The sequence below is a fragment of the Hyperolius riggenbachi genome, chromosome 2, assembly GCF_040937935.1.
Source record: "Hyperolius riggenbachi isolate aHypRig1 chromosome 2, aHypRig1.pri, whole genome shotgun sequence".
Classification (NCBI taxonomy): Eukaryota; Metazoa; Chordata; class Amphibia; order Anura; family Hyperoliidae; genus Hyperolius; species Hyperolius riggenbachi.
This window is the reverse complement of record NC_090647.1, coordinates 109604525-109628110: the sequence shown is the minus strand read 5'-3', so window position 1 is coordinate 109628110 and position 23586 is coordinate 109604525. Positions and strand designations below refer to the sequence as shown.

At 43.5% G+C, this 23586-nt stretch overlaps 1 protein-coding gene across 4 annotated transcripts in view; it reads right to left on the bottom strand.

Annotated features, from left to right (window-relative positions):
• The window catches only part of MAP3K12 (mitogen-activated protein kinase kinase kinase 12), a 169682-nt gene that overhangs the window by 51710 nt on the left and 94386 nt on the right, over nucleotides 1-23586 (bottom strand). For all 4 annotated transcript variants that reach the window (XM_068267179.1, XM_068267183.1, XM_068267182.1 and 1 more), the window contains exons 3-5: nucleotides 19463-19646; nucleotides 17835-18026; nucleotides 10224-10382 (exon numbers count right to left, since the gene is read on the bottom strand). In XM_068267179.1, the coding sequence (XP_068123280.1) occupies nucleotides 10224-10382; nucleotides 17835-18026; nucleotides 19463-19646 (535 nt within the window). The remainder of the gene's footprint in view (nucleotides 1-10223; nucleotides 10383-17834; nucleotides 18027-19462; nucleotides 19647-23586) is intronic.

Below are 23586 nucleotides of genomic sequence, written 5' to 3'. Positions count from 1 at the left end.
ACCCTTTAGATTGTAAGCCTCTGGCAGGGCCCTCACCCTTAGTGTTTCCAGCTTGATTATGCAATCTTACTGACAATCACCCCTTTTGTGGACTAGAACAATCTCTATTTTGACCTATGACACTGTATTATCAAATAATTTGCATGATCTTGTTTTGTTGTGAGATTCCTGTATGTCCTACCTTGTATGTTAACCCTTTTATCTATTGTGCAGCGCTGCGTAATATGTTGGAGCTATATAAATACAATAAATAATAATAATAATAATCAAGTAAGCTGTATTTTTCCCCTACTGATGCTCATAATAACCATTCATGTTTCATTCTTTCACATGAGCATCCAAGCGTGAGGAATGCCGATGTGTGGGTTAGGGATGGTCAGTAAGTTGCAAATAATTCCCATATAATTGAAGCAAACAGAAACAAAAAGGGACCGGCACTAGATCACTGGTTCCACGCTGAGGGTACTAAGTGAAAGGCAATGTGCCTCCAGAAAGGTCCAGCAAGGGAAGGATGACAACTGGGTGGAGTATGTGGGTAAACATAATGCCTTTCTTTTCAATGGTAGGTGGTACAGGCAGGCCTCTGGCGTGGCGATGGGGACATCGGTGGCACCCACCTTTTCAAATCTTTTTCTGGCTTGTTGGGAGGAGGAGTATGTCTACCACCAGCATAATTCCTATCGTCACGCCATTGTCTCCTGGCACCGCTACATGGATGACGTCCTGCTTGTTTGGGACGGCGATGAGCCCCTATTTAGGGAATTTGTTAATTGGCTAGGCATGAATCAATTGAATATGAAATTCACAGGGATATGGGGGGATACCCAACTCCAATTTCTGGATTTGGTGATTTATGTGGAGGAGGGTAGGCTGCTATCGAAAGGTTTTCGGAAATCGACAGCCACCAACTCCATTTTGGCCTATTCAAGTTACCATCCACGCCATATCCTGGACGGGATACCTTATAGTCAGTTTTTACGTTTGAAACGCAATAACAGCAAACAGGAAGACTTTGAAGCACAGTGGCGCCCTCTTCACAGGGGTGCCCCAGCCCCTGAGTGCAAATGTCCCAGCCATTCATCTCTCACTCTGCATTTTGCCGCTGCTATTCCCTGCATTGTGCACCCACAGAGGAAAGCGTGCTGTTGCCCATAGCAACCAGTAACTCGGCTGCCCGGTGTGTGCGACATATTGCTGTGCAGCTGCATCTTCTGATTCTATTACGACATGATGGGGGGGCCCAAATCAGTTACTTTGCTTAGGGCCCCATTTAGCCTTAATCCGGCTCTGGGCAGAACGCACATCTCTATCTATAGTAAGCTTTAGCACAGCAAATCCCTTATGAGCTTTTACTTCTACATTACCAGAAAATAAATGAAAAAAAGAAAAAAAATGACTCCTGCGACTGTCGTTTGTTTGGAAGGTAGAGTTTGGTAATCCTGATTAAGTAAATCACTGATAATTTTTTCCCTCTCTAAGAATAATCCAAAATCAAACCCATTAAGGATTCATTTTCAGCAGCTTTATTTACAGCTCCTAATAAAAATGACTCATCTTTATCTTGATTAGGAGAGCCGTCAGGAGATGAGGTCCCATCTGCAGCATGTGCTCGGCAAGCTTATTTAGTGCAGATGAGGGAGAGGAATGTGTGCGTGCAAATATGTGTGTCTGTGCGCCAGCCTAGCTGGGATAATATGTGATGGTGCCCTCTCAAGAGGGGTCATATACACTGGCAGATGGACACTAATCCCACACCCATCTCCATAGTAACATTGTCTGGCCCTGCACATCAATAAAAAGGCAACACCCCCCCCCCCCCCACTGATTGGAGTGGGCTAATCACTGCAGACATAGAACAAAGGAGGAGGAGAAGGCATATGAGACAAGATATGGTAAGAAATCACAGCGCAGCAAATAAGGAGATGTCCCAGTTGCCAACAAGTATATTATTGATGCACACTTTGTTAAGAGTACAATTTCACTAGAGCGAGTCAGTGAACCATGGTATAAGTTCATAAGTAACGCTGACCATGGATATATGATAGATTGCGGATGTGTTCCCATGAAGGACACCAGCAAAAAGGACTTTTTAGGTTTTCATCTAGGCCCTCCGATTTCCTCATGCGTACACACTGATCAATTTTACCACCTCCAGGTAGTGTGAGGGTCAAGAGATTGTGAAAACTATGAACAGATTGTCTTGGTATGCTTTCATACTACATCAAGGTGGTAAGATTGGCCAACCATTGGCTAATTAAAATTGGATGTGTGTATCAGGCTTAAATGACACATCAAAGGACGTCATAAAAAAATATCCACTTACCTGGGTCTTCCTCCAGCCCACCAGCCGTCCTGTGCCCACGTCGCAGCTCCGCTCCATGCTGGTGGTCCAGGGTCCCCTCTGGCGCAAGATGCCGACTGCGCCTGCACGATCGACTCTCCCAATTGCGCTGACGTCATCCAGACTGTACTGCGCAGACGCAGAAGTTCTGCGCCTGAGCAGAACAACCCGGATGACGTCAGTGCGACTCAGTGAGCCGCACAGTGGAACGTAGGAAGATGCAGGAAGATGCAGCCCCTGGCGAGGTACCGGGAGCCACCGGAGCTGTGGCGAAGGCACAGGTCGGCTGCCAGGGGCTGGAGGAAGGGCCAAGGTTAGTGGATTTCTTTTTTTTTTATTTCCTCAGACCTTCCCTTTAAAGTCTTGTACACATATCTAATTTTGTTTGACGAATGATTGGCCGATTGTACCACTTCCATGTAGTATAAAGCGTGGTACACACTTTCAATTATGATTGGCCAATCACAGACCAATTTTACCACCTCCATGTAATATGAAGTCAACAGATATTGAATACCATGAGCAGATTGTGCAGGTAAACCTTAATACTACATGGAGGAGGGAAAATAGGTCAGTGATTGGCCAACCAAAATTGAAAGTGTGTACCAGGCTTAAGAGCTTACATACACAATTTGCATTCAAAATCTGCTGGTCCTCATACTACATGCAGGTGCAAAAATTGGCCATTGACTAGACAATCAAAATTGGATGTATGTATGAATGCGGTAAGGAGGAAAGATTGTGACAGACAGTTACGTTCCAGACTTTCCAATCAAGAAAGTGATCGCTTATGCCTCGTTCATAAATCAATTGCGGCACCGCAACCGATTCGCCGCTTTGCACCTCTCTGAATTACAGGACAACTGTAACGAGAGGGGTATGGAGGCAGCCATATTCATTTCCTTTTAAACAATATCAGTTACCTGGCTGTCCTGCTGCTCCTCTGTCTCTATATTGCTGGGAATACACCATACAATTTTCTGTTAGATTTTTCTGTTAGATTTTCTGTAATTAGACTATTTTCTGTAAAGGTGCGTACACACGCACTACTGTAACAAACGACTGTGCATTATCTCTGGTGCATTGTCTTGTGGTTGTCTCCTCTTGAGTAGAAAAATGCCTAATTGCTAGGCAGATAGATGGTTGGATAGATAATTTCCAACATGTTGGAAATTATCTATCTGGCAGGTAACTCTAGCAGAAAATCTAACATAAAATTGTATGGTGTACTCCCAGCATTATCCTTTGAGCCATAGACCCTGGACAAGCATGCAGCAAATCAGGTGTTTCTGACATTGTCAGATCTGACAAGATTAGCTGCATGCTTGTTTCTGGTGTCATTCAGATACTACCGCGGCCAAATATACCAGCAGGGCTCCCAGGCTGGGCCGGGCCGAGGCAGAGGTCGGAGAGGCTCCAGCCTCAGGGCGCAGTGTAGGAGGGGGCGCACAATTCATTCAGCTGTCATTCCCAATTGTGTTTAAAGCAGAAAGAAATAAGAAAAGGGGATACATGACAGTGACTGCAAGCCAGATAACTAGAGATTAAGGTGTTGGGGAGGTTGGGGGCCCTGGGGTACCTTTTAGTCTAATAGCAATCAGTGTGTGATGGCTGGGGTGGCAGGGATGGAGGGGCGCACTTTGGTGTCTCAGCCTTGGGTGCTGGAGGACCTGGTCCCTGCTCTGCTCCCAGGCAACTGGTATTGTTTAAAAGGAAATAATTATGGCAGCCTCCATATCCCTCTTGCTTCAGTTGTCCTTTAAGCAAACTTGTGCCTCACTAGCAAGTATTCAATGTAGTGGAAAGCTGTGCCCATCAATGACCCTCTGCTTGTCAAAAATGTGCCTCGTCCTTCAATCGCACCTCCAGTCAATGAGCTAAATCTACAACTGATTGGGCTAGCAGGGTCAATAGATCGCTAGCAGTTTTGATCACAGTAATTAAAAGTGTCAAAGGATCGATCCCATGTATGGGTAGTGTATGCCAGTGTTCTCCTAAACATTGACTGTATCATGATGAAGGGGCCCTTATTATATTAAAGGATGAAAATACAATAAAGAGAGTAACCACCTTTACTTGGCTCCTAAATAAAACAAGCATTATACTTCAGCAATATCTCTGACCACTATAGGAGGCCAAGCCATTTCCTCAGCTCTCAGTGCCAATTGGCTGTGCCACGATTGTGCGAGTGCTTCTTTCTGCCAGCCAGTTGGCACTAAAACCATAGGAAGCGGGCTTGACCAATAAAATATGTTGTTATGCAATAAATATCACAATATAGCAGTTCGATCATTTATGAGTTAAGCAGAGGGGCTATTCTCCTTTCCATATTTAAATTTTTCTATATCATATGAGTGTCTCTCCATCATGATACAGTCATTGATCATCTATATCACAGTCAGTTGGCAGTGATACCCAAGCAAGTTGGCTTAGTTAATATTATTACAATATAAAGTTGGTACATTTAGGGGTACGTATTGCGGTACCGCATGAGTTGAGCACCAGCTGGTGGCACTAATAATAAGATATCAGTAATTTAATGGACAACTGTAGTGAGAGGTGTATAGAGGCTGCTATATTTACTTCCTTTTAAACAATACTCTAATACTTTCAGTCATAGACCCTGGACAAGCATGCAGCATATCAGGTGTTTCTGACATTATTGTCAGATCTGACAAGATTAGCTGCATGCTTGTTTCTGGTGTGATTCAGACAATACTGCAGTTAAATAGATCAGCAGGGCTGCCAGGCAACTGGTATTGCTTAAAAGGAAATGAATATGGCAGCCTCTATATACCTCTCACTACAGTTGTCCTTTAGATTTTATGCAGTACCCGGCACCGATTCTTACTTGAATCCTCTGCTCTAAATGCCTCAGGGCCCTTTCACACTGGCGCAATGCAGAAAATTGCCGCACTGCTACCGCAGCCTAATGAAACCCTATAGGGAAGTTCATACTTCCCACATTGCAGTACGCGCTGCCAGAAGTGCCCAATTTAACGCTAGCACAGAACTACAGTACCGCGCGGGACCCGTGGCAACCTGTAGTGATCTGCATTGGTCTGGAACTCAAGTAAGTCTATGGTGACACAGCATCCTTTAACAACCTCGAAATTAGAGTGTTGCGTCGCGTACTTTTACAATACATATCCAAAGGAAGTGACCACAAGCGCGTGCCACTTCCTGCTTGGCTGGTGGCCAGGCAGGAAACACCGTGTACTAACGTGGTGTTCGCTGAAGGCCTGTTTTTGGTGGTGCGACGCATTGCATCGCTAACACCAATATACAGTGTGAAACCAGCCTAACCCCCCCAACCCAATGCCTAACCCCCACAAAGGTGCCTAACTCTAACCCCCCCCCCTCCACCTAGTGCCCAAGTCTACTCACCCCCCCCCCTCCCAGGAAATGCCGAAAACTAACCTGGAAACACTGGCATCCAAACAACTGATAGTTGTTGTGTTAGAAAAAAACGAGGTAATTCGGCAGCCGGAAAAAGCCAGTGCCTGCATTACGTATCCCCCCGAGGTGCTGCAACTCGGAGGGGGAATAATAGCATTAACGCCACCCTGGAGTTTCAGCAGGCGCAGGGTAAGCCCTCTTTCGGATTCACCCTGCAGCGAAACTTGGCCACAGCTATTTTAATTGTAAGCCCATATCCCTCTCTAAGTTCCCTTTAAATTTATGCAAATTGAGTGTTACAATTTGTAAACATGGTCTGTGATTTAAGGTGTCATAAAACAAAGCTGTAAAATATTCCTGCATCAGGAACCACAGACTGAAAACAAGAGCAGCAGTCAAAACCGAAGAGAAACCAAGAAGAGGTCATTAGTAATTCCCAGCAAAGACACTGCTAATATCTCGCTGCACTAAAGAGGTTAAAATGACACAGAGGTTTTTCCAAACTACCTCTGGGTATTACCGCATGCCCCTTCTTCCTCCCTCATCTGCCTTCCCCGCTCAGTTTCCTACTCTACACACTTAGTGGAAAAAATGACTAATATAATTAAGTGGAAACACCAAGTCTTAGGCGCTCTGGACCCTCTTACTGGGCAGCCTGCCAGGGCTATGACATGTTCTGTGTCCCAGCGGACAGCCTTTCTTAGACGGCAGCTCGTGAAGATGCTGCCAGCGGTGTGGTATACAGTGCATGAAATGTCAGGACAGCAGCATGATACAGTCCCAGTACGGCTAGCTGACATGCTCTCTACCGAGTGCAAGACTCTGCAGTCACGTCCTTGCATTGCAGTACTCCCAGCACCTGTGATGCTTAGATGTAAAGATACTACCACTGCAACTGCAAGCACTCTGACGTAATACAAGCAAAGCATCTGTGACCATTTCCTGCCTCTGAGCTTACCATGTCATAGTCCATGCAATTTCGCAAAATATGCATACTGTAAAAACATACATTAGACTTTGTCAGAACACATTCCGAAAGATTTGAATGCACAACCGCAGGCTCGCATCTACAGAGCTATGTAATATGTTGGTGCTTTATAAATACAATCCTCTATAATAAAACCTACCGTAACTGTCCCTGCGTCATTCTTCCTGTCCCTGGCTGTGTGTCTGTGGGTTTTTTGTACTGCGCATATGCGCAGTACAGACAGCCATTGGGACAGGAGGACGTGCCAGGGAGTCGGGCAGAAGGGTGCGTGCAGCGGGCGGGTGCGCAAGTGCAATGACTGGCGGTGGTGGTGGCATCAAGAGACCTAGAGCCCGTTTTTAAACGGGCTACGGTCAACTAGTAAATAATAATAATGTCCGCAACCCAACACCGCCCCTCCCCCCCATCCCTGACCCATAGAGTGCGTTGGCAGCATAGCTGAAAGAGGCACTGAAGCAAAGAAAAAAAATTATGATATCATGAATTGGTTGTGTAGTACCGATAATTACTAGATCAGTAGTAAAGAAAATATTCTCATATTTTTATTTTCAGTTATATCGTTTTTTTGTTTTTTTTTATAACATTGCATCATACTTTAATATTTGCAGTTTACACACTACTCAGCATTTTAAATGATTTTACAGAGCAGGCAAGTGAACTTCTGACCTGTCCTCTGCAGAAACAAAAACAATAAAGTGCCAGATATTTGAGATAACAAGCTTCAGAAGACAGAGCTCTCTGCAACTTTGAAATTGGTCAGGGACTCTGACTCAGCTGACTCAGGTTTTACTGGATTAGCCATATGCTTGTTCCAGGGTTTTGACTCAGACACTACTTATGCCAGAAGATCAACAGGGCTGACAGGCATTGTTTACAAGGAAATAAGTATGGCAGCCTCCATATCCCTCACCTCAGGTTCCCTTTAAGATACGCTGCTTAATTTATTAGTTAATCTATTAAAATTGATGTACTGTGTGGGGTAGGAATCAATACATTCTTTTGGAAATCTATAATTGTATGACCAGCTTTAAACTCCTAAAAGTCCATTTATACTCACTCCATGACACACGAGGCTTGATTCACTAACTGGCGCTAAGTGTTAGCGCTGGTGTGAAAAGCCGGTTTTTGCCCCTAGTGCACGCAAAGCTACTTCACGCGCAGCCCTGCTCACTGCACGCGCAGCGCGGGTGCGCCTATATTAGTGCACGGTGCGACGATAACGTCGCGCCCGCTGCCCCTTAAACGATAACAGGTACCCCTGGAGCGGCGCATTAATGCGCCATCTCAGGGGCACCCGATGCGCCTTTATCAAGGGGCAGCGGGTGCGATGTTATCGTCGCACCGAGCACTAATATAGGCGCACCCGCGCTGCGCGCGCAGTGAGCAGTGCTAAGACTGATGTGTGGGCGCAAACTACTAAGTGCCGTAGTTTGCGCCCACTAAGTGATAAGGCACACTAAACGGCTTAGCGCCGGTTAGTGAATCAAGCCCCCAGTGATTTTCCCACTCTTAAGCCATGTATACACTTAAGATTTTCCTTGGCTGATATGATAATTTCTAATTATATGAGTGACTAACTGCAGTGTGCAGAGGTCACCTGACATCATTGGCATCCACCTCAAGTAATCAGGTGGGAAATGTAGCTCTCGCCCATATGCTTTTGTATTTGCAATGATACACCTGTCACTCTTTTTTCCATATCTATACAACAGAACAGGCTGCTCAGTCTGTCCTCCACTCTTTCCTAAACTGCCACCCAACGCAATCAGGAACTATCATAAGTGGCAAATCTCCAAAGTGTGTACTTAGCTTAAGAAGCCACTAGACATTTATACTGAAAAGTGGCAGCAGGGTTGGCGGAGTGGGTGACTGCAGATGCTGATTGCAGAGTGCACTGATCACTGGGATGAGCCAATGGAAGTGGCTGTAGAGTACTGTTGTGTGTTAGCCATTGGTAAAAGCAGGAAGTTCTGAAATAGGATGATACCATTTATTGGCTAACTTGAAGGAAAAAAAGAGGAAGATTTTGGCTAATAAACCTTCTTCAGACTCTATTCCTGTATGCTGACACAATGTTACAGCACACTGCTTATATACGTTGAGCATCAGAAGGAGGTACAGAGGCAGTGGCGTAGCCGTAGACGATGCAGAGTTTGCAACTGCACCAGGGCCCTTAGACCAGAGGGGCCAACTAGGTGCCCTTCCTCAACTGCAGTAATAGCTATTTAATGGTGCTATGCTGTGTATGATCACATATATATAATGATCACTTTGAATAGTAGTAATCATTAACAAACTGTTCCCCTCCTCTGCTTACACCTCTCATACTGTACACGTTCTTGGTCATTTAGATGCATTAATTACAACAGGGCATCAAAAGGGTTCTTGCAAGGATGCTTGTTTACTTAATCATTGCATAAGACTTAGTACACAGCACAGTATATTCCAGTGTTTGCTGTGTCCCATTGACATTGTGCAGCTTTACAGCGTCCTTGTGGTGTAATGCTTGGCTGATGCTGCCCTATTCATCCCCCCCCCCCCCCACAGAGTTGTAAATATAGAAAATTGGGGAGGTGCTTTCATTATTGTTGTGCCAGGGACACCAAATGATCTAGCATGCCAGATCTTTAATTGAAGATCCAAGGTTTCCCTCCATACCCTTCCCACCAGATGCCACTCCATCAGTCTGGGAAACATCATCCCTATGCCCTTCTTTATAGACACCCTACTAAGCTGTTGCCTAGTGACATGTCTGCACAGCATTGTGCCCCACAGAATTGAGCTCAATATTGAGGAGAAATAGCACATGTATACACACCTTAAAGAGGAAATTCAGCCTAAACAAACATACTGTCATTAAGTTACACTTAGTTATGTTAATTAAAATAGATAGGTAATATAATCTCTCTTACCCACCCTGTTTTAAAAGAACAGGCAAATGTTTGTGATTTCATGGGGGCAGCCATCTTTTTGGTTGAAAGGAAGTAACAGGGAGCTTGAGACACAGTTCCAACTGTCCTGTGTCCTGATCCCCCCTCCCAGTTGCTAGGCAAGGAGAACAACAACATCAGAAATCCCATCATGCTTTGCACAGTATCAGGGGAAAAATGCCTGGGCAGTTTTCTTTGATGGGGCGGAGCTTAGCTTCTGTGCATCCAAAAATGAGGCTTGCATAAGAAAAACAAAGTTCTGATGCTGTGAAACTGCTAAAGAAAAACCAAGCCCTTTCAGTGCTGCTGAGTAGATTTTTAGTCTGGAGGTTCACTTTAAGACACAGGGTAGCATGATATCACAGTTAAGATGATATAGTATAAACAGCCAAGCTAATAATATGAAATAACTTACAATGAATGAAGCAGGAAAAAACAACTGTAACACATACTGTATGGAATTCCACTGAAAAACAGTGTTTTAAATAATAACACAGATTTACCACGTATATCCCTTAACTGTAAGAAATGTGAAAAGACGAACAGGTAAATTGTAGTCACTCACCAGATGTCCACCTTCTCAGAGACGGGCTCATTGCGTATGACTTCGGGTGCCATCCAGGCCACTGTACCCGCAAAGGACATTTTCGTACTCTTGTCACTCAGTTCTTTGGAAGTACCAAAATCTGATATTTTTACTAAGTCATCATAGGTAATCAACATGCTGTGGGTCAGAAAAAGGAAAAAAATTATCAATACTAAATTGATATTGATTGTTTAACACATCTACAATATGTATGCCCAGAATTACTCAGATGAAGGGTATTCAAGGTGACTTGTTGTGACATAATGAGATAAACATGAATACTGTATGTACAGTGCCAGACATATTAAGAACTAGGCTATGTTCCCCTTTTCTGTCTGAATGGGTTATCCTTCAAGCATGCAAGTGACAGTTTCTCTTTTGTCGGACCCTTGTCGCATTATAGCCTTCCCTGATAAGTAATTACAGCCATAAAAACTTTTCCTGCAGAAAACAACTTCTGAGAGCAGGGGATAGATAAGAAAGGTCTATTAAGTTTATTAATTTTCGCTCTGTGATACTTTATAGACTGCCATTGAGCAGAGACAATAAAATATTAAAGCTACTTTGTAAATGTTTAAACATAAAATAAAACCATAGGATATCTAAAACATAATTATGATTTAAGAGTAGGGGGAAAGATACAATTGTTTATCTCATCAGTTTGTTTTTACCTCCGGTTCATTTTAAGAATTATACACACCAACATTCATACACTTAACTCAAATCAGCTAGTACAAGTCAATTGGCTCTTGCTGATGACAATAAATGGATTATCTGTACATAGAAGTGTCAGTGTCTTTTTTTCCTCGCTTGATTATGCTTAAGAAGTTGTCATAGCAACACACTGTCTTCCCAAACACAACAAAGGTGTCAGGAAGGAATGATTTTATGTTTTCTTTGCATATTCTATGTCTGGAATAAAGGAGGACCCTCACAGATATACAGTATAGTACATATAAATACTTCATGTTGTGCATGCAACAGCATCATATATTATAAAGAAAGTTATTAGGAAGATATTTGAAAAATGAAATTTGTGAACAGTCTTCATGTTATAACCACGGAGGATTATTGATTGATGGACCATATGAAGATCATTGACCTCAATCATACATAAGTGAAACCTTACGGAAGAGGAATGAAGTGATTGCTGAATTTCGTTAGAAACTGCTTGTCTGGATGTTGTGCTGATTCTCTGCCTTCTACTTCGTGGACCAGCTGCCTTAAAGGGAAGGTCCAAGCAAAAAAAAAAAAATGAGTTTCACTTACCTGGGGCTTCTACCAGCCCCATGTAGCCATCCTGTGCCCTCGTAGTCAATCACTGCTGCTCCAGTCCCCCGCTGGCAGCTTTCTGACCTCGGAGGTCAGGGCCAAATTGCGTAAATTTTTACACATTCCCGCTAGTGCAGGGACATTAACACATACATTTTTACCCGTTAGTGGTGCAACGCGTAAATTTTTGTTCCTGCACTAGCTGGAATGCGTAAAAATGTATGCAATTTGGCCCTGACCTCCGAGGTCAGAAAGCTGCCAGCGGGGGACTGGAGCAGCAGTGAGTGACTACGAGGGCACAGGATGGCTGCATGGGGCTGGTAGAAGCCACAGGTAAGTGAAACTCATTTTTTTTTTTTGCTTGGACCTTCCCTTTAAATGAAAATGTGAATTGGGTGTTCTTACTTCAAGCAGAAGAAGTCACAGCTTGATCAACTGGGCACCACTTCAACTGTGCACACAAAACCTCAAGACTGATGCTGAAGTGGTCATTCCCACTCGATTACTACTTATTCCCTCCCTTCTAACTCCGACGTGATCACTTCTTACTCCCTCCCTACTCACTCCCACTTGATCACTCATTAATCCCCCTCTTCTGACTCAAATTTGATCACTTCTTACTCCCTCCCTTCTGACTCCAACTTGATCACTTCTTACTACCTCCTTTCTGACTCCCACTTGATCACTTCTTACTCTCTCACTTCTGACTCCCACTTGATCACTTCTCACTCTCTCACTTCTGACTCCCACTTGATCACTCATTAATCCCTCCCCCTGACTTCCACTTGATCACTTCTTATTCCCTCCCTCTAAAGCCCACTTGGTCACTCATTAATCCCTCCCTTCTGACTCCCACTTGATCATTCATTAATCTCTGCCCTTCTGACTCCCACTTGATCATTCATTAATCTCTTCCCTTCTGACTCCCACTTGATCACTTCTTACTTCCTAGTCCCTACCTCTGACTCCTGCTTGATCACTTCTGACTCCCACTTGATCATTCATTAATCCATCCCTCTGACTCCCACTTAATCACTCATTAATCCCTCCCTTCTGACTCCCACTTGATTACTTCTAAACTCTCTCACTTCTGACTTCCACTTGATCACTCCTTACTCCCTCCCTTCTGATGATTCATCTTCTCTTGAGTTAGACAGCATATATAATTTCCCTCCTAATGATTCATGGTATCTTTTCTCCAATTAGAGAGCATGAGTCATCAGGATTGAGGGGTGAGGATTGATAACATGGGAGTCCACAAGGTCATCTGTGACTGGACTACCCTTTAGTCATTTTGAAGTGCAGAATTTTCATAGACTAAGAAGACTGAAGACAACATTTTAATGGCATGAATCAGTGTACTAATATGCATGGACCTATTACAGGGTAATTTAAATTTCCCCAAAGAAAGAAGCATTACTTTTTGCCACAGGACACAAAAAGTTCTTATAATTGCATGATGTAATACATACTTCTATGTGCTAGAACAACAGCTGTCCTTTAGATCCTCTGATAGAGAAGACTTTGTATAGCTCCTACCACCCACCCACTCAGTGCATAGAGGCCACCACTTCTATAAGAGCTAATATATGCCAAGGCAACATGCATGTTACACTAGAACTATCCACCCACACAGCATACAGAGGCCAACACTATAACTAATGCCAGCATGAGCCAAATTAGCAAGCACAATACATCACGTGGATATTATATTAGTATTCCTGCAGAAATAGCAGTCCTTATGATCCATAATGGTCCATCTATATGTGCACAGTTGAATCAGCCAACCTTTTCATGCCAAAAAAATCATAACGTTTCTTATATCTAATGAACAGATGATTGCCATCCTTATGAACATCCATGGAATTGGCAACATAATCTAGCAACCATGGCAACTGTTTCACTGTGTGAACTGTAAATAGTTTATTTCTGAGAACCGGGTTTCATTTCTCATGCACTGTGTTTAATCTGAACATTATCTGCTATGTTGTACCCTGCTGAACCATAATTTATATAGTTTTATCTATCCCCTGCTATACTTCAGCTGTACCATATCTGAGATTTGGACATCACTTGCCAGAGGTTTAATAACAAGTCACAGTGTCATAGGAGTTCCATGGGGTCCCCGTCCCTAGGCACAATCCCCTGTTCCTCATCCTCAAAAGATGAATGGACATGGCAATATATAGACCAGTTCCTCTGAATGCAGGGCATAAGCACAAATATAGTGTCCCCTATACCTACAACACCCTGACCCACAACAATATACACTTACCTCTTGTATAACAGGAGATATTATGAAAAGGGCTTTGAACAGGATACAGTTACCTGGTGTCTAATGCGCCCTCCCTCTTTCTCTTATACAGTTCATTGGTGTCTAGTGGTGCCCTCTCCCTCCCCTATACAGTTATCTAGTGTCTATTGGCCCTCCTCCCTCACCTATACAGTTCCCTGGTATCTAATACTTCCTTCCTACCCTATACAGTTCCCTGGTGTATAATACTTCCTCCCTTTCCTATACAGTTCCCTGGTGTCTAATACTTCCTTCCTCCCCTATACAGTTCCCTGGTGTCTAATACTTCCTTCCTCCCCTATACAGTTCCCTGGTGTCTAGTGTCCTCCCTCCCCTATACAGTTCCTTGGTATCTAATACCTCCTTCCTCCCCTATACAGTTCCCTGGTGTCTAATACTTCCTTCCTCCCCTATACAGTTCCCTGGTGTCTAATACTTCCTCCCTTCCCTACACAGTTCCCTGGTGTCTAATACTTCCTCCCTTCCCTATACAGTTCCCTGGTGTCTAATACTTCCTCCCTCCCCTATACAGTTCCCTGGTGTCAAATATCTTTTCCCTCCCTAATACAGTTCCCTGTTGTCTAGTGGTTCTCCTCCCAAGCTAAGTAATATCTCAAGTTCCCTGTTATCTGATGACGCCTCTCCCTCCCCTATACAGCTCTCTCATGTCTAGTGCTTTTCTCCTCCCCCATATGGCTTCCCTGGTGATCTAGGCTCACCTCCAATATAGCTTCTCTTGTAGTCTAGAGTGGGCAAAACATAGTGCAAAGTGGGAAAACCACTTGCGGGCCAAATTAAATGTCTCCGCAGAGCCAGATTTGGCCTACGGTCCAGAGTTTGACATGTATGGCCTAGAGTAAGGTGAGTTCCCCTACTCGTGCCTGTTGCTTCAATAGGGCATGCACTGGCAATAAAGGACAGAAATAACTGTATAAAAAGTATTGAAAGGGGAACTTTAAACCAATGATTGAACTTCATTCCAATCAGTAGCGGACACCCCCTTTCCCATGATAAATCTTTACCTTTTCTCAAACAGATCATCAGAGGCTCTGTAAGGCTGATATTGTTGTGAACCCCCACAGTGTAATGTCATGACCATGGTCCTGACAGTTTGCTGTCTGTGAACCTCGTTGCAACTGCATGATTTTTGCTCCAGTTTTTTTTTTGCACACTGGTCTGATCTTGATAATACAGCTGCACACAGTCTGGAACCATCCTTAAGGGCCCTTTTCCACCAGCGCGTTTGCGCTGGCTGAATCGCAAAAACGCAAACCGCTAGCGATTTTACAATCGCTACGGTTTGCTTTTTAACATAGGAATCGCGGTAGGTAATTTCCACTACCGCGATTCGTTTTTTACTTGATCGCGATCGCGCCGCGGAGCGACTTTTGCCGCGATTTTGCTATGCAGTGCATAGCATAGCAAAATCGCGGCCGCGAACGTCGGGGAATCGCCGCTAATTGCGATTCAGCAATCGCTAGCGTTCAGCGTGAACGCTAGCGATTGCTAGTGGAAAAGGGCCCTTATGGATAACACTGTTTAACAAGCTAAGTAATATCTCAAGGTTAATAATACCAACTGATCATCATCACAGTGAAGGAGGTGGCTGCTGTTGACTAGCAAGGTATTTGTAAACCAACAGCAATTCTGAACAAGTTTCGGTAGGTTTTCTGCCTTCAGCCTTCCAAGTGAAAGAGGCCTAACTGTCCTTCACAGCATCATTTGTGTGTTGCTAAGCAGCAGGACACAAAGCCAATATTCTCACATCGCTGCAATTCACGATGCTGCAAATCAAGGAAAACTCAGATCCAAGATCCATTATCAGAGGATTTAAGTGTTCTATGACAGGTGATGCAATCTTTAGCAATCACCTGTTAGGAACAAAGTTAAAGTGGATCCGAGATAAACTTTTACTCATTGCATAATTGTGTTTCTTTCATATAGTTTATAGGGCATTCCTCAAGCCAAATACTTTTTTTGTTTTGTTTTAATACTCTAATTCCCTATAAACTAAACAAGCCTCGCCCACAGATTTTTCAGAGAGCTTTGGCACTGTAGCAAGTGCTTGTAGGAGATCAGTCTGGGTAGGAGGAGGAGGAGGTTACTAGCCAGAGAGGCAGAGGGGAGGAGGAGAGCAGAGTGAATTTGTCACAGGCAGAGAGCTGGAGATGCTATCAGCTTTGCATGTGTGTAATGTTTACAAACAACATGGCTGCTCTCATTGTATCACAGAAAGAAATAATCATATTCTGTTAAAGCTGTTTGCAGCTAGATTTGCTGTGTAAACTATCTAAACTTTAGATAAGATATATAGACAAGTTACTTGTTATAGTTAGTTTTTCATCTCAGATCCGCTTTAAGTGGTAAAGCTAAGCTGTTTCTCCACTATTCTCTGCATAGTGTATCTATGCTTTATCAACAGCATAACCACGAAGCACATATTTAAGCTTATTTAAGGACACTTGAGGCAAGCAGTTACGGAAAAATGGACTGTGAGATAAAGTGGGGTTGTGCCCCAATTCTAGTATTTCTGCACAGAAAACCGGATGTTATAGGTGTGTGTGGGGAGGGATGCTTACCGCACCTCCTGTGTGCCAGCGTCCCAATCCGTTGCGCAGTAAAAAGGCCCTGTTCTATTACCATGGTTGGCATGGCCGGCGCCCTTTGACCCTGCATACAGAGTATGTTAGCTCAGAAGCCTTGTAACCACGCTCCCCACTCATCTCCTTCTATAAGCCCAGGCACTCATTTGGAAAGCGAGGTCACAAGGCTGCCAGCCTGACATACTGCAGCATAGTACGTCTGGGACCGCGCCGACCATGGTATCGGAACGGGGCCTTTTTACTGCACAATGGAGGGAGATGCTGGCCACACAGAAGGTGCAGTAAGCATCTGCACACCTCCCAACACACACCTATAGTGTCTTTTCTGTAACTGCTCGCTTCGGGTATACTACAAAAATCCCCAAATCTATCTGAGATGTGCCAGAGTGCTACAGTTGTGACCCCCATTCTTCCAATCACCAAGTGTCATTGCTCCAAGACCAAATGAAGACATCTACATACAGTTTATTGATTAGCTGGAGATACATGTCCTAGGGCTATGCAAAGCATTCTGTAAGTAATTATTTCCACTGGATGATAGGTTTGTAAGGCTGATTGTCTGGTCAGAAACACTTCTATTTCCAATGTAGCCTACAACAGGAATTGATCACCTCAAATCAGAGATATATAAATGAATCACCTAATCTCAGGGCTTTTTTAGGCATAGGCAAACCAGGCAGATGTCCGGGGTGACATCTGTAGGAGGGGGCGCCACAGAGCTAGTCTTAACACACTGTACTTTATGGAATTCTTATAGCCAACTGCTAGTTCCATTAAGAAAGAGATGGATTGTCATTTTAACATCTGTATGGGCACCTCTGTGTCAATTGTTGCAACTCTGATTGGATTTCCTGGACAATATTCTAGCCTGTAAAAACCCAGGCTGCACATAGGCAGTTTAGGATACACACCCCTCAAATCATTATTGGAAGAGTGTGTTATACGGATTCAGTGAATTTGGGCCATTGAGATGTATATGGCCTGGTTATTTTTAGAAACAACATTATTTCTATGTGAACTATCAATTTGTTTTTGATCCCCACAAAATGAATTGATGTTGGTCATTACCTTCTTGTTCTCTAGATTGGGGAAGGGACACAAAAAGTGCCCTGTCTGGGGTGCCAAATTGGCGACAAATAGGCTATCCATAATTTATGCTATTCAGGGGCAACACTTTATATGGCAGCTTCTAGACAGGCACTGACGTGTAGGTTTATGCAGCAGCTATGAAGCAAAGGGATAGATCTTACAGTATACCTGTAAGTTCATCAATCCATGAAATACACCCAGACCATGATAATAGAAGACATAATTCAGAAGATATCAGTGTCATTGTAGATGCACATCAATGCATGGAATCTATAGGAATGCTGTAGACAAAACTATGACAAGCATTACTGTCAGCAACAACAATATACTTACTTAGGCGACTTGAGATCTCGATGGATGATTTTGTGGAGATGAAGATAGTTCATTCCTCCAGCTATACCCATGGACCAGTCCACCAGTAAGGAGGGGGTGACCTTCCTCCCCGCACGCAGCACTTCATACAGCTGCCCTTGAGCACAAAACTCCATTAAGATGCAGTAACATGGAGCTTGTGTGCACACACCCCTACAAGGCACAAAACACAGGACAAGTTCATTAACTCTTAATGTGACTGCCAGCAACTGTAAGAAGCAAGTCATTCATGGCAACCAACTAGCAATCATTTTCAACTGTGACTGTTGTAACTGGACAGAAGCTGGAGTCTATCGCTTACTGTGGGTAACTCCATAAATATGATAATGCACAACCGTCATATAGCAAGGATCAAATAATTAGATACAATTCCTGCTTATTTATCACAGCACACAATGAAAAGTCTTTATTCCACACACAGTTACTGAAGAAATTATGTCTCTGTGTTGTGTGTTTGTTTAGGCTGAAAACATGTCTTCAAGTTCTTATCAGCAACTGTGAATAGACTGACTGCAGGAGAGCTCTGCCAAGGCAGCTCTCCATATAGTAAACACTGAGGCTTAATCCTATAAACTATATGAAAGGAACACAATTATGCAATGAGTAAAAGTTTGTCTCGGATCTACTTTAAGAGCCTGACTGTCACCACATGGTGAAAGGGGTAGTAACACAGGAAGAGGCAGCACCATCAAAGTTTCTATAGTGTTGGGGGTGGGAGAGTATTGAACTCCCAGAATACCTGGTCCTGCCACCCCTGTAAAAAGTGCCAGGAACAACCCTTTATTCTTATTATTCAACCCCAAAGATTTTTTTTGTAAATGCCCAGCCACACCCCATCCCCTAAAACCAAACATGAGTCAATCTCAGCTCTTCCTGCTCAATAATATTCAGTATCCTATTCAAGCTCCTATTCAGTAGTAGAACCTGGGCAAGACTAACATTGCTTCTGCCTATGGAGCGCGCCCTAGTGGCTGCAGCTCTGGCGCTTTGAGTCCGCCAGGAGAAAAGCGCGATATACATGTTATTTGTCTTGTCATTAAAGCCTGGGATGTGATGTAGAATAAGCACACAGTTTGGTGGCCTCAGATACACTTTAAATCTATTTGTGCGGGGAGTTCACAGGTCAGAAAGGGCTCGTCACACCCCAAAAGACATCCAATTGAGTCAAAACATCTCCAACCGAACTCAACCCATTCAAGGATAAATTCCAAGTGTATTGTAGATGCATGCAAAAGTGGTTACATAGCAACAAACCAGCACAACGTTTCAGGCAGAATGCCCTTTGTTAAGTGCTTGGCAGAGCGCATTCTGCCGAAACTTTGTGCTGGTTTGTTGCTATGTAACCACTTCTGCATACATCAACAATAAACCTGGAATTTATCCTTGAGAGGGTTGAGCTCTGATCGAGTTGTTTTGAATCGCTGAGTTGTAATGTGACCACCTTTTTTCTCTCTCTTCTGTATATAAATACTGAACAAATAATACTTTGAAAGGAATTTCAATGCAAGATGCTAAAGAATAAATCTAAAGCACAAGTCAGCCGAGCTTTGAATTGTTCTAGAGATAGAGGACTTCCATTTATTTCTCACTTGAAAGTGATGATATTGGGGTGCTTCAGTTTGCGAAGATGCTTGATGTCGGTTTCTTTTATATCCCGGACTTTCTTCACAGCCACCTCTTCACCATGAAACTTCCCCAGGAAGACGGCTCCTTGAGCTCCACTGCCAACCCACTGCAGGTCCTGGATCTCCTCAAACGGCACCTCCCAGGGGTCTTCACATCACAGGCACAGGTGAAAAATGGAGAAAAACAGCGGTTTTAGAATAGCTTTCTACGGAATGCAACTGGAAATCAGAAACTATCTCACGTCATACACTTTGCTTTATACTCATCTTTCTTCTAAAACCGGCCCTGTACAAAGCAAGCAATAGACATCCCTGAGTTAGCTGAGGAGGAGTGGGTAGAAGTAACCTCTGGCTTATTGAAAACCCCCATCACTGCCACAAACTATCAGCCCTTAAGTACCTATACAAACACATATCACACCCTATATGCAAACGAGATAAACAGAGGAACACCAAGAGCCCCAATAGTGTAGTATGTATTGGCAAAGGGGATAATGACAAAGAGTAATAGTTGTTATACTCACAAACATGGGTCACCAATAGGCAACCACTGTGAAGGCAGGTAGGGAGATTATCCTGACCCCACTCAGGAATAAGAAGTCGCTCTCTGTAGATAGTTGACAAGGGTCGCAACCCTCCACCCAGGGTGGATACAATATTATATAGGAGAGAACAAAGGCGCCAAAAGGATAAAATGGGTTTTAAAGGAGCTTAAAAGCCAAAAATTTGGTAATTAGTGGAGGCAGTGGTGGACTTACCTCCTCCAAGCAGACACAACACTACTGTACACTCTGTCCGACAGAGGCTCCGAGTGTTGTTTGTCTTTCTAGATGCTGTAACTCCTTTTTCTATTGCCTGAGGAAGCGGGCGCTTACCCGTGAAACGCGTTGCTTTGTTTTATCTGGAGTTCCTTAATAAATAGACTGAATGTACAGTCGTGTTGTGTCTGCTTGGAGGAGGTAATTCCACCACTGCCTCCTCTAATTACCAAATTTTTGTCTTTTAAGCTCCTTTAAAAACCCTTTTATCCTTTTGGCGCCTCTGTTCTCTCCTATATAATATCACACCCTATATGGCTATCTAAGATGAGGGACACAGAACAGGATAAATGTTGGAGATGTGGTGTGCAAAATGTTTCCATATGTTCTGGTCCTGTCCTGAGATTCAGGTATACTGGAATGACAAACATGCATTACTTAACAAACTAATCAGCACATCTGTACCATCTACCCCTAAAGCTATGCTCTATAAAGGACAACCGAGGTGACATGTGACATGATGAGATAGATATGTGTAGTGCCAAGCACACAAATAACTAGGCTGTGTTCCTTTTTTTCTTTCTCTGCCTGAAAACGTTAAACATCAGGTATGCAAGTGACAGTGTCTGTCCGCTTCAGGACCGGGTCGGACTGGGTCATACGATACCATAACCCTCACTGATAAGTCACTACAGCCATAAAACACTTTCCTCTCAGTAAATGGCTTCTGAGAGCAGGAAAGAGATCAAAAGGGTCAATAATTCATAGATTTGAGCTCTGACATACTTCAATGAAGATGTCATTAAGTAGAGACAATGGAACATTAAAAACTTAAAAATTAGATTCAAAGTGAATGTTTACCGTTTCAAAAAACAAAAAGTCAGATACTCACCTAAGGAGAGGGAAGGCTCGGTCCTAATGAGCCTTTCCTCTCCTCTCCCGGTGCCCGGTCCCGCGCAGGATCCCCTGTGGCAGTATTCGACCAGTTCGGTCAAATACTGCCACTTCCGCATGCCGAAGGGAGCTTTTGGAAGGCTTCGGGAGCACTCGGGCTCCCGAGGACGCGGCCGCTCCATACTACGCATGCGCGAGCGCCCTCTATGATGCGCTCGTGCGTACGTAGTATGGAGCGGCTCATCTTCGGAAGCCCGAGTGCTCCCGAAGACCTCTGAAGTCCCTGCGGCGGCGGGCGCAAACGGGGGAGCCAGCGCAGCACCGAGTGCACCGGGAGAGGAGAGGGAAGGCTCATTAGGACCGAGCCTTCCCTCTCCTTAGGTGAGTATCTGACTTTTTTTTTTTTATTAGCAGTACCCATTGGCTTTAAATATAAAACTGTGGGATATCTATAAAAGTCATGTTTAGGAGACTGAGGATAGATACAGTTGTTTTTCTCATCAGTTTATTTTCACCTCGGATGTCCTTTAACATATTTGGAAAAATGCCTATTTCAGAACGAAAGGCATTCCTGGCTAGACTGTTTTTCTTCTATGCTAGAAGGCAAATAGCCCTAAAATAGAAGAACCCTGTTTCACCCTACTATCACTGAGTTTCAGAACTCTGTACACACAGCTATACCTACCTACAAAGCTATATATGAAAACAGAGGCTCTAAGAAGACATTTTGTAAGGTATGGACCCAATGGTTATCTCTATTCAAAATCGATATGTAACCAAGTTCAAATTACACCTGCTATGTTATAGTATTGTATAAACAAGTATCCCTATACCTTGCATTATACTAGAAGTAGTGGGCAGGGTCATTTGACAAGGGAAGGTTGACTGACACTGTATGTATGTTGTTTTTATTGTAAAAAACTCAATACACATTTTTTCTCACAACAAAGCAAGTAATACAGCAATTTAAGGAACCATGGAGCATTTGGATCATAGCACGGTGGCTTAGTGGCTAGCACTCTCGCCTTGCATCACTGGGTCCCCGGTTCGAATTCCAGCCAGGTCAACATCTGCAAGGACTTTTTATGTTCTCCCAGTGTCTGTGTGGGTTTCCTCCGGGCACTCCAGTTTCCTCCCACATCCCAAAAACATACAGATAAGTTAATTGAGATTTAGAGATATGACTATGGTAGGGACTAGATTGTGAGCTTCTTTGAGGGGCAGTTAGTGACAAGAATATATATACTCTGTAGAGTGCTGTGGAAGATGTCGGCGCTATATAAATACTAAATAATAATAATAGATGGTAGAGAGACTGGGGAACAAGCGGCATAACACCAAGGCTTTATTAAACTTCAATGTTAATAAGCATCAGACAGACAATGGGGGAAGGCACAAGTTCCAGGCTGACAGTCATGTCATGGGAACCTGATTAGTAGCTAGCTCTAGTTTAGGGCCTCTGAAGAAGCAGGAGTTCCTGTGAAACGGCTGTCAGGTTGGAATCTGTACTTTTCCCCACTGTCCTTTCACCATTGTCTGTCTTTTTAACATTAAAGTTTAATAAAGCCTGGATTTTTTGCCACTTGGTGCCCAGTCTCTCTTCATTCTAGAATCTGGATTCACCAGAGAACAAGTGAGGTTTTCTAAAAGCACCCTGCCAGTGTTGAGTGCCAGCACTTTTGTCTCTATTTTTGGAATAACATACGGTTCATATAACAGTGTAACAGCATCCTGGTGAAATGAAAATAGTGAAAAGAGACATCCCTTTCACTTCACAGCCCCATTCTTATAGTCAAACCTTCACTACAGGACGAAGAAGCCAATGCAAATCCAATCATGAATCATATAGAGTATGCTAAGAGGAAAAACTGCTGCCAAGGTGCAGGTCCAGGAGGAATAACATGACCAGCTAAGCAGCCGTCAGAAATTCAGAGTGAGAAGGAGGCGGGACTTCCACCTCAGAGTGCTGAATTTTGTTGTTTAGTTAAGGGCCACTATAGTCAAAAAAGTAAGCAGGTAAAGTCAGAATCGACAGGTTTTGGACTAGTTCATCTCCTCATGGGAGAGTCTCAGGTTTTGTTTTGTTTTTTGGTTTTCAAATGCATTTCCTGAACAGCAGTTGCTAAGTCTAATTGCCAAAATAGTAGGATACCAGCTAGCCTCCCTATTCACTTGCACACTATTTTGACAGTTAGACTGAGAATCTGCCATTCAGGAAATGTGTTTGAAAACAAAGAAAATGCTGAGAATCCCCTATAAGGAGATGGATTAGTCAAAAACCTTTCGGTTCTGTCAGATTTTATCTGCTTTCATTTTTCACTGTAGTGGTCCTTTAATTTGAGAATGACATGCCAGATTATTATTGTATACATATCTGGCCACTGGCTGCTTCTATTCAAATAAGAACATCTTTACTGGTCTTTAGTAAGTATAGTC